Source organism: Chrysemys picta, chromosome 1 (assembly GCF_011386835.1).
Source record: "Chrysemys picta bellii isolate R12L10 chromosome 1, ASM1138683v2, whole genome shotgun sequence".
Taxonomy (NCBI): Eukaryota; Metazoa; Chordata; order Testudines; family Emydidae; genus Chrysemys; species Chrysemys picta.
Genome location: NC_088791.1, coordinates 132,924,281 through 132,936,925, shown reverse-complemented (window position 1 = coordinate 132,936,925; position 12,645 = coordinate 132,924,281). Strand labels below are relative to the sequence as shown.

At 39.0% G+C, this 12,645-nt stretch overlaps 1 protein-coding gene across 1 annotated transcript in view; it reads right to left on the bottom strand.

The window, feature by feature from the left end:
* The window catches only part of ANO2 (anoctamin 2), a 308,666-nt gene that overhangs the window by 183,698 nt on the left and 112,323 nt on the right, over positions 1-12,645 (bottom strand). The window contains exon 10 of the mRNA XM_024103099.3: positions 8,892-8,956. Within this exon, the coding sequence (XP_023958867.2) occupies positions 8,892-8,956 (65 nt within the window). The remainder of the gene's footprint in view (positions 1-8,891; positions 8,957-12,645) is intronic.

Below are 12,645 nucleotides of genomic sequence, written 5' to 3'. Positions count from 1 at the left end.
TCTGTGCTTAAATTGCCACCAGCAGTGGAATAAACTTCCTCAGAAGCTAAGTCCTAAAATGGATTTATGCTGCTTTATCTCCCCAGTCCCTTGGTTGTGTTGCAAAAGTAACTAATATTTAAAACTTAATAATAAGGAAATATTGACGGGGAGAAAGTGTCCAGTTCACAGACCCTCACATTAATTAAATGTACGGAACACAGGAAAAATTGCAATGGAGTAAAAAAAATGCAGAGTTTCAGTGTTACAAAATAAACCAAATATAAATGATCCATCGATGGAAACTAAAGAAATAGACTGATGGTAGAACAATGGCACCTTTTCATTTGTAGAGATAATAATCTTTCCCTACTGCATAGAAGCACTGTGAATAAAAGTTAATTATTGTTTGTGAATTGAATAGTTTACAGTGGTAAAAGAAGATCATACAAATAGCTACTAGATACAACATGAATGTAGTGTACAATGACATAGAGATGATAAAGTGGCCACACAAAATAATAGTGATATTTACACTTTGATATTTTTAAAGGAAATAAATCCCTGATCACGTTAGATTATCAATTTGCAGATTGGCCTGTGAAGCTCTGCATACCTCCCAGGCTATGCAGTCATGAAGGATCCATCCTCTATTTCTATCAAGATATTTTCCTATTGGTAGCAGCCATGCAATGTCAGAGCTGTCTGAAGCCAGTGATGGGGCACTCAGAGTAGCACCTGACATCCTAACATCCAGAATTTCTCTAGCTCCCCCTTTCCTACTCTTCCTCTCCTGGAGGTGGGACAGCTAAATCTTTGTTTGCAAACAAATCAAAAACCAACAGCCAGGCTGGGAAAGATTCTTACCTACTGAGCCTATGAAGGTTGCCGGGGGGGGGGGAGGGGGGAGAAACTACTTCACCTTTCGGTTACAGTAATTCTCATTTCCCCAGCTAAGGAAGCCCTGTATAAGGAGTATAAGAAGTTAATTTAGATCATGATGAGTTTCCTTCTCCTCCTACACTCAGCTGTACAGTCCCCTACAACAGAGCCTTATTTTTCCTTCTTTTTAGTATTTTATAGTGAACAAGCCTTTCCTTTGGACTGGGAACATGCCATGTACCTACTTGCTCTCACATGTCCTGTTAGTTGCTTTTCCTGGCACGCTTTTCCTTCTGCCTCATTGGTGTGCAACGTACGTGGGCTTTGCACACTCACTGAATGAGAGATCAGTGAATGCTGTGCTACTTTGCCACTTATGCCTCTTTTCTGATGCGGCGTACAATCAGCTTTGTACCATCATTTACATCGGCTAGACCCCCAGAGCCACGTATGAAACCCACGTGCTGATTTCTCTTTCCATAACATTAAGAAAATCTTCACTTTGTCCTGAATTTCAGGAGCCATTTCAAATTCAATATTTATCCTCTTCATATTGTAAATCTTGCTGCAAGTGCACAGTTAGCTCGATGTATCAGCTTCTTTCATAGGACACTGTAAGCAGCATTTGTTGTAAGAGGCATATATTGCCAAACAAGATACCATCTAGTGGCTAACATAGAGATTTGTTGTTCCCCAGAATAAGAAGAATAAAAAAACTTTAGAAACAGGAAATATTAATGTCTAGCATGATAGGGCTACTCAAAGTTTTACCCAATGTTGCCAAATGTCATAATTTATCAAGTCTCATAATATATGGTGTTTTTTTTAAAGCCCCAGCTCCTAGAGTCCTGTGAAAACATGAAAATATCAGCTTTTATTTTTTGTAAAAGTAACTTTCTCGTCCTTGTAGTTTCAGAGAAAAGCTCAAAAATGTGACCTGAATGCACCATAAAGGCTCAAAAACTAGAAGGTAAAGGAAAAGAACCTAAAATTAGCAGGGTATTTTGTTTGTTTGTTTGGTTTTTTTTTTAATTAAATCTCATGGGTTTTAAGCAAATCTCATGACTTTTGAAAAGCTGGCAGTGGCCATACTGTTTACCGGAGCTGCCTCAATCGTAGCTGTTTCTTCAGTTGCCACAGTTCTGTGATGAAAGTATGACATGACAACAAAATGTACTTACTCAGCAATGCAATACCAGTTTCCTATTAAAGATTCAAGGGCAATCTCTATGGACCAAATCCCGACCCACTCTTATAAGGGAGTATGGGGTGTGTTACATGGGAGCATGTTGTGCATTAGCATCTTAGTCTATGTATGCTGAACCCACACTGCACTGATCATATTCCAAAGGAGGGCAAGCCAGAGCAGAGGACAGCACAAGTAGGCAGCAGCCCTGCAATTGCAGTAACATTCATGAAATTGCTGTGGAGAAAGGGGAAGCAATATGGGTCTATGAGGTTTACCATAGAAAATAATTCTTTTAACTTTGCAGTCAGGCATGCCCAGGGGAATTGCTGGGAATCTGAAGGGTCTTTCCCACATCACACATCTCTCTCCAGCTGGAGAAAAATTCCCTCTGATGGGTCTGTTGTTCTCCACAGTTGACAGTGCCATTTTGGAATGCACTGTAAGGGTTGTTTGGTGCTGTAAAGGTTCCTCCATAGCTGATAGGCACCTCTCAAATCTGCCTCCTCACTCCCTTGCACAGTTCCAGTGCCTCTTCAACATTATTCCCAAGGACTGCCTGGGGCACATAGTCAGAGGCTAAGGATGGGATTTTCAAAAATAGCTAAGTGATTTGGGAACACAAGTCCCGTTGACTGTCAATGGACTTGTGCTACAAAGTCACTTAGACCCAGAGCTGCAAAGGTAGTTAGGGACCTAACTCCCACTTAAATCAATGGGAGTTAGGTGCCTAAATCCTTCTGAGGATCTGAGCTTGGTTGCTTTTGAAAAATCACACCCAAGGAGTACAAACTGTTGATGGTACTGAGGGCACCCTTCTGCATAGGAAAAATGCCTATCAGCAAGCAGAGGTCTGCTTTTATCTCACCACTGAAACATAGGCCAATAGCTTTCAAATTCCATCTGGCCTGCAAGGTGACCCCAATAAATGACACTGAGTTTCTGCAAAGAAAAACAGAAAACCACTTCCTACAGGACAGGTGGAACTCTGGAAATAAATGATTGTATGTAAAAGTTTGCTGTTTTATCTCACTCCAGAGCCAAGTGCCTGTGCCCAGGTGAATACATGAGGCCAAGTGCCGCATGGACTTACACATCATGTGCAAATCCCTCTGGGTATCAAAGCAGTGCAAAATTTAGCCCTATGGCTAGAAGATCTAGAGAAGGAGAGCTCTGCATTGGGAAAAAAGTGGTGAAAGGGAGAAAGAAGAGAGTGTTGCCATAGAAAGCTTCATTTGCATAGTCTACCTACCCACAATTCCTCTAGTGACGCTTTGGAAGTCAGCATAACTAAACGTGAACTTGGGTTTTTGGGGGTAGTGATCTCTGAGAGAGGCTTGAGTGGGGAAAAAGCTCTTACTTTGTGGTAAAGAGATAATTTCCAAATAGCTATACTGCTCAAGAACCCTAAGTACAGCTGGGTGAATTTTTTCAGATGAATAGTTTATTCACCAAAAGATGCAATTTCAGCAGTCCTCAAACTATTTGCAAATTTGGCCAGATTTGTTTTGAGTGGGAAAAACTTTTTCTAGGCCAGCAAAAATGTATTAAAAATACACTTGTTTTCTAAGTGGAGATATAGCCTAAGGTCCACGGACAGACTAGAATGGCTCTTAAGAGCCGATTACTCCCAATTTCCCTCCTCAAAAATGCAAATTTCCCTTTTTAATTAAAAAAAGAAGATGACAAGATATATTAAAGACAAAATATGAATTCTGGTGCCTAAATTTAAGCACCCAAGTCTGAACATTTTTCCCCAATACCTAAATAAGAAAATGAGATCTGTAAAGTGCTTGTATCCTAGAGCTAGGATTCAATTCAATTAGGATTTGTGTTTAGATTGTCTGTTATTTCATATGTATACATGTACCCAGAGATTGGGTGTTGCTCACATTTTACAAATTCAGTTTCAGGTATATCTGTATTGTGCATTCCCTTAAAGCCCTTTCATGGAAACAAAGCTGTTGCAGATTAGAAATGTGTAACATCTACCCTGTTCTCTTTCACTGAACCCCTCTGTTCATTGATTTACAATAAACTGCATTTTCACTGTCCCCCAAGGGTGTGCACAAGGCCAGAGCAGAATTCTTTCACTGATTGTAATACAGAAGTGAATGGACCTGTAAGTTAATGTTTCAATGGTCCACTTTATTTCTTTTTCCTTTCAGAAAATGAAAATGTTCTACATAAGCCAAGTTCAATGACTGGTTATGCAATTAGCTATCTCCCAGGACATTTGACCTCAAAAATGGACCTGGCCTGTGCCAAGAATGAGTGTAGCAAAAATGCAATCCCTAGCATTGGTTCCAGCTACAAGTATGCATCACTTGGAAACTGGGAGCATTCCAAGGGCTAAAAGTGAGTTAACTGGAGGATAGAGGTGTTTCATGTTCATCGCATATCGTATTAACCCAGCAGTTGAAGAGTTAACTGTCTCCCAGCATAGGCACCTGGGATTTGGTGGGGTATTGAGTTGCTGTGTTCCTATTATTTGGAATTGAAAGGAAATAGGGAAAAGAAATACATAGTTGCAACTGGTGTTCTAGGCTACACCTGAATTTAATTAATGTAATTAACATTGTGTTTGTAGTTTTTTCCATCAATATATTTCAATACAGTTGTTAATATATATATGCATTACAGGTTCAAATCAGTCAAAACAGGTTTTGCATATAAAGCAAAATTAATATAATTGCCACCATCAGTCAAAGATTGGGATACAAACATGTTAAACTACGTGGTATTAGCACAAACATAAAACAAGTTTTGAACCTGGTGGTCCAATCAAGTTGAAGTCAAAAAGCCACAATGAATATAAATCAAAACCCCATGAAACTACCCTATTTCTCTACCTGATGTGACAGAAACTAGGCATCTACAAAATTTACTAAGCCCACTCATTCATAGATTCATAGATTCTAGGACTGGAAGGGACCTCGAGAGGTCATCGAGTCCAGTCCCCTGCCCGCATGGCAGGACCAAATACTGTCTAGACCATCCCTGATAGACATTTATCTAACCTACTCTTAAATATCTCCAGAGATGGAGATTCCACAACCTCCCTAGGCAATTTATTCCAGTGTTTAACCACCCTGACAGTTAGGAACTTTTTCCTAATGTCCAACCTAGACCTCCCTTGCTGCAGTTTAAACCCATTGCTTCTTGTTCTATCCTTAGAGGCTAAGGTGAACAAGTTTCCTCCCTCCTCCTTATGACACCCTTTTAAATACCTGAAAACTGCTATCATGTCCCCTCTCAGTCTTCTCTTTTCCAAACTAAACAAACCCAATTCTTTCAGCCTTCCTTCATAGGTCATGTTCTCAAGACCTTTAATCATTCTTGTTGCTCTTCTCTGGACCCTTTCCAATTTCTGAACATCTTTTTTAAAATGCGGTGCCCAGAACTGGACACAATACTCCAGCTGAGGCCTAACCAGAGCAGAGTAGAGCGGAAGAATGACTTCTCGTGTCTTGCTCACAACACACCTGTTAATACATCCCAGAATCATGTTTGCTTTTTTTGCAACAGCATCACACTGTTGACTCATATTTAGCTTGTGGTCCACTATAACCCCTAGATCCCTTTCTGCCATACTCCTTAGACAGTCTCTTCCCATTCTGTATGTGTGAAACTGATTTTTTCTTCCTAAGTGGAGCACTTTGCATTTGTCTTTGTTAAACTTCATCCTGTTTAACTCAGACCATTTCTCCAATTTGTCCAGATCATTTTGAATTATGACCCTGTCCTCCAAAGCAGTTGCAATCCCTCCCAGTTTGGTATCATCTGCAGACTTAATAAGTGTACTTTCTATGCCAATATCTAAGTCGTTGATGAAGTTATTGAACAGAGCCGGTCCCAAAACAGACCCCTGCGGTACCCCACTCGTTATGCCTTTCCAGCAGGATTGGGAACCATTAACAACAACACTCTGAGTATGGTTATCCAGCCAGTTATGCACCCACCTTATAGTAGCCCCATCTAAATTGTATTTGCCTAGTTTATCGATAAGAATATCATGCGAGACCGTATCAAATGCCTTACTAAAGTCTAGGTATACTACATCACAGCTTCACCCTTATCCACAAGACTCGTTATCCTATCAAAGAAAGCTATTAGATTGGTCTGACATGATTTGTTCTTCACAAATCCATGCTGGCTGTTCCCTATCACCTTACCACCTTCCAAGTGTTTGCAGATGATTTCCTTAATTACTTGCTCCATTATCTTCCCTGGCACACAAGTTAAACTAACTGGTCTGTAGTTTCCTGGGTTGTTTTTATTTCCCTTTTTATAGATGGGCACTATATTTGCCCTTTTCCAGTCTTCTGGAATCTCTCCCATCTCCCATGATTTTCCAAAGATAATAGCTAGAGGCTCAGATACCTCCTCTATTAGCTCCTTGAGTATTCTAGGATGCATTTCATCAGGCCCTGGTGACTTGCAGGCATCTAACTTTTCTAAGTGATTTTTAACTTGTTCTTTTTTTATTTTATCTGCTAAACCTACCCCCTTCCCATTAGCATTCACTATGTTAGGCATTCCTTCAGACTTCTCGGTGAAGACTGAAACAAAGAAGTCATTAAGCATCTCTGCCATTTCCAAGTTTCCTGTTACTGTTTCTCCCATGAAAAGCCACATTATCATTTCACCCCCCCACTAACAATGGCTCCTTCTTCCACTGGGAATAAACATTCACGCCTGAAACTTGAACTCAAATCCCTGCATAGTACGACTGTACAAAAAATTATGTCTAGTAAAAGTAAAAAGAAGACTGCAGAGAAAAAAGGAGTTGTCCTGTGTATATATGTTGTAACCTATACATCACCTGGAACATAAAATCCACATTTATTTTAGTCATAGTGGACAGTGAAACACTCAAGAGGAAGACAAAAGTTAGGAGTATCTTCTCCATGAGAACAAAGAACCAATTGCACATGTCCAAACCCTTTATTTTGTTCTCAAAGTTTAAAACCACAGAATTCCTATGAAATCACAGCAAAGATGTGAAAGAGCACTCTGGGTACTGACAAAACCAAGATCCAAATTTAGATGTAGCGTAAGCTGCAGAACTGCAAAGAATGTACATTAGCTCTAATTCTGGTATAGCTTTAAAATTCCCATGACCAGCGACCATTTATCTTTTTAAACCCGAACAACCTTTATTCAGGTCATGTTGGCAGCTGTCATCATGTTTTGTACTGTGAGAGCTTATCCATACAATACTGGAGCCTGGCTTGGTATTAAGCAGAATGTATGCAAACCCCACACAAAGATTTGGCTAACAATGGTTGGAAAGGGAGATTTTTGAAGGCACAAATGGAAGTTGGATGCCTAACTACCATTGACTTTCAATAAGAATGATGGGCCTAACTGTAATTTGTACCTCTGAAATATCACTCCCATAACAAGTAATAATTCTGGTCATGTTATCAGTTGTATGAGTAAACTTTTGAAAAGTGAGATAGAGTATTTTAACATCATGGTAAAGTAATAAATGTGTTTTACACAGTGATAGGGATAATTAATACACCTCTACCCCAATATAACGTGACCCGATATAACACGGTAAAGCAGTGCTCCGGGGGGGAGGGGGCTGCGCACTCCGGTGGATCAAAGCAAGTTCGATATAACACGGTTTCACCTATAATGCGGTAAGATTTTTTGGCTCCCGAGGACGGCATTATATCGGGGTAGAGGTGTATTAATGAAATTAATGACACGGATCCTTACTCACTCTGGTGAACAATTACTCAAGTGAGCATACCCACTGGCTTCAATGGGACTACCTGAGTAAGTGTTTCCTCATATTAATAAGGGTTGAACAATCTAACCCACAGCTGGAGCTGAACTACCTTAGTCGTAGTGAAAAATTTACTTGACAAATGACTAGCCCATTTTTTCTTTTCACATATTATCCACAAATAGACTGGGTTTAACCTATTTATTTTTTACTGGACAAACATTTTATATGAACATATTTCAAGCCTAGAGGTCATAAGTGAACCTTTCTCTTAGTTTGGCATTTGAGGTGGTGTAACTGGTGACTTACATCATGAAAAGCTGGTCCAATAAAGAGAAACATTTGGCAATTTTTTAAAAGATTTTTTCCCAAAACTTTTTTTAAATTCAAAATTTCATTGAAATGTTAAGATTCAGAACATGTTGATCAGCTCAAATCACATGACATTATTTCTGCTCCCTGACTGGATGACTGAAATTTTACATAAAAAGGAAGAGGGAAATTAAAGTAATTTCATAGATTCCACGGTCAGAAGGGATCATGCTGATCATCTAGTCTGTCCTCCTTTCTAACACAGGGCACAGAACTTCCCCTAAATAATTCCTAGAGCAGATCTTTTAGAATAAAACATCCAATCTTGAATTAAAAATGGTCAGTGATGGAGAATCCACTTTGGTAACTTGTTTCAATGTTAATCATTAACTTCACAACTACCAGACAAACACTTCTGGGTTAAACTTTATGGAAACACATTCTCCTGATTATTCACCAAAATTTCACTTTCAGTGAACATTCTTACAAAAAAAGTTCACTCGTATGAATGTGCAAATACTTTTCTTTTATTCTAATGAATTTGTGCAAACACTTTTTTGAAGTACTGTGTTTATCCAGGATTAGCTATAATGCAAAATGAGAGATGTAGTGATGGGTTGATGTATTCTACTTGTTATATGTTATTACTAGATCTAATAGAAAAGGATACTAAGAGATACTGAGAATAGCAAACAAAGGACCAGAATCCTTAGCTGGTGCGAATCAATGGAACTACATTGTTTTATGGCACCTGAGAATCTGCCCACACATTATTTTCATCAAATCTATTACCTTATGAGGTCAATAGGCTGATACTTGTAAAATGCTCCATATCTTGCCCATTCTCGATACAGCAACTAAATTAAAAGAAACACAGAAAATTAACTTAAAACAACTATTTGCAATTGAGTTACAAACATTTTTGTGTGTGTGTGTGTGTGTGTGTGTGTGTGTGTGTGTGTGAACTTGGGACTATTGTACCTATCTGATCAGTTTTATGCTGCTACAATTCCTATGCTAAAAATGTTTGCATCAGGATTCCATTATCACTTGATGTTCCTGGATCTCAGGTTACAGAGAAGCATCTCATGTGCTAGACAACGATCCTTTATTCAGTGGTTCACACATCTGAGCAAAGTTCACATAAAATAACTAAAAGCAGGAGCAAAGAAATCAACAGAAATTTTAAAACAGAGACCGGCTCCAACTCCCATTAAAGTCAAATGAGTAAGATTGGGCCCTAATTATTATCAATGGGATTTTCAAAAGCAATCAGTATTTATCTAATTCTGCTCCCAGTGAAACCAATAGTATTACTCACCTTCCACCCCCGCTTGACTTTACTATAACTAGAGAAAGGACCACCTTGAGCGCTATTGAAAATGCCATCCTACCTCTTTCTTTTAAAAAACAAACTATATGGAGAATGTTATTGTAATGCTCACACTGCGGCATTTGATTTTTTAAGTCCAAAGGAAAAGAAGCAGTGGGGAGGAGACATGGATTTGAACTGAACCTTCTGCATGGCAGCCCAACTTAGAAGAGCACAGACGCATCTAGAAGAGGGATGTGGTAGTTACTGGATATGCTCAGTAGCTGTCTCTGAAGCTGCACAGAAGGTTTCCAATGAGGGTAAGCAATTTTACGGGTTACAAACCCTCAGCATCTGAAAGCTGAGAGCTAATCAGAACTCAAGGAGTGAAAAGTTATAAATGAGGTAGTTGGAGACAGCCCTCTGACCTCAGCAAGTGATTGATTCCTGACCAAAAGAGGTGTGTGCTGTAAAGGATGCGTCCAAATACCAGTACCAATTTGGATCTGGGGGGTGCGGATGTCTGTGTTTGCTGGAAATTGAGGAGACAGTCACCTATTGCCTTGGGCATTATAATGGCTGTTGTCTGTGAGAATCTCTCTCACTTTGCTGAGAAGATTTTGAAAGGTTTGGAGGGAAACCAAGAGGTCACATTCTCCTCAGACCCTGGAGAATCCAGGTGACCCTTTTGAGGCCACATTCTAGAAACTGAGAAATTGTCTTCACAAGAAGATCAGAAAGGAATGTATCAGTATGTGTGTCTTGTTGAAATCATTCACTGCAATACCTATAGGCTTAGCAGAGTTGACTTAGCAGAGTTCAATCTCTATATTTATTTTATAATTTCGACAGATAATATCGATGTCTAATTTTAAGCATTTTTTATTTTTATCTATTTAAATTTTTCACAGTTGGGATAAATTATGAGGGGTGTCAGGCTGTAATAACAATAGACATTGAGATTCAAAAAGTTAAAGCTTTATAACTATTAAAACACAAACTGTCAATATCACAGGTTAAAACAAAGTAAAGATCCTTCAATCAAACTCCAGTAGGTTCTCAAGCAGCATTTTTCTTACTGTGCCTATCTGTCAATTTTGTTTATTGTCAAAGAAAATATTTTTTTCATTGGTTTACATGTGACTGGTGAAATTGACATTTACTGACATTTAATTACAAAAATCTAATCTTTCCTAGCCTAAATATATTAACCTATGTAATACATGTAACAGCAGCAAAGTGGGAAAGTCCGGATAAAGAAGAACACCAATAGGCTTACTGGCTTTAGTTTAAACATTTATTCAGAAGCATTCTAAATACTATTTGTAATGTTTATGTATATTAAATATTTGTTTTGTTTATTAAGAAATTGCTTTGCTTTTTGAAGCTGAGAACTCTTATTAACAGTTACATTCAGGATTCTTGTATATCATAGCTCTAAGATTTAAATCTGTTTAACACCCTGCTGGGCTCTGCCTCAGGAGAGTTTTAAGCCGAAATACAGGGAAGAGGGAGAGTAATAGTTGTACATAACATTACCTCTCACCCCCCCCACAAACACCGTTGCCCATTGTGTTATGTCATACTGTATTTACTACACAAGTGGAGCTGGGAAAATTTTTTGGATGAATAGTTTATTTGCCAAAAAATGAAGCTTTGCTCAAAACCGAAACTATTTGCAAATTTGACCCAATTAGTTTCAGCTGGGGGAAAAAAAAAACTTCTTCCAGGCCACCAAACTCTGTGTATCTGTTCCTCCCTTTATAGCCTTTAGCCCAGTGATTAGGGTACTTGCCTGGGATATGGGAGACCCAGGTTTGAATCAGATCTCCCCCATCCCTGGTGAGCACCCTAATCACCAAGCTATAGGCTACTCTGGGGGCAAGATGCTCTCAGTCTGCCCTGTAGAACACTATTCCACTTTGTCTAAATTACTTAAACATTCAGGAGATCATAGACTTGAACTCAGATCTCATCCCTTACCAGGCACATACCCTAATCACCAGGCCAGAGACTGTTCTGCTCACTGTCTCTCCTGTTGACACTATTCCCCTTTGTATAAATACTTAAATATTCACTGAGACAAAGAGAGAGTGAGAATGACTCTATAGCCTGCACTACTAGGGAGGTAGGAGATGTGGATTCAAATCCCTCCTTTGAAACAGGCAGAGGGAAGATTACCAGAGCTTGCAAAGCCCTGAATGGTATTCTAAAACGTCAAAATAAATACAGCATTTGGGACTATTCCTATAAAATACTATCAATTTCGTAGAGGCCCTCCTTGGAGGCATGTGTAATGTAATTAATCCCTGTATTCACACGCTACACACCATTGTAATAATCTCTGTATAAAATATGCCTGGTATGGTATCATTTGAAAACCAATAACTTGCTGGTCAACAATATCATGGTGAAATGTATGTAGCAACATTATATGTAAAGTTATGGATTTAGGCTGAAAACATGACTGAAGTGTGTTTTCCAGACAAGTCTGGGAAGTGGGTAAACTTGTTTCTCCAAGACAAAGGACAAGTTGATGTTTCTATACAGGTGTCATCGAAGCTGATGGGCCATCACCTATCAAGTGGCCATTCTTTGGCAAGGAAGGGAGACAGGAACAAACAGATCTGCATCTTAGCAAACAACAGCAGAACACCTCTTCCCTACCAGACTCCATGTGTCCTGTTCTCAGTTAGAAAGAACTTTAACTAGGTATCATACTCAAGAAAATGCTTTTCTAAGGGTGACTTAACTACAAAAGTGAGGGGCAAAAACACACTAAGATCTCTCTCATCATCCATCTCTCTCATTTTACCTAAGAAGACAAAAGAAACAGCCGTTGGATCTTGGGAGCAGATCCTGGCCCGAGAGCTTGGCCAGCAATATACTGAAAACCTGTGGTAAGAATTTCACCTTGAAAACCAAGTTAAGTCTGTTAAATTTAGTACTAGGAAGTGTTTTATCTTTATTTCTCTTGTAACCATTTTTTGCCTCATTACTTGTACTCACTTAAAACCTCTCTCTTTTTAGTGGAATAAACTCATTTTATTTTTTAAATTAAAACTAAAACTGTTGTGGAAGGTGGAAAGCTGTTGTATCTCGATACCCTTAGATAGGCAATAGACGTAATATATCTGGACTGTTCAAGGGAGAGCTAGACAGTGCAGAACACACTTTTCTGAGGAAAAATTCAGGACTGGGAATGTGTTGGGGTCACCTGGCATGTGTTAACCA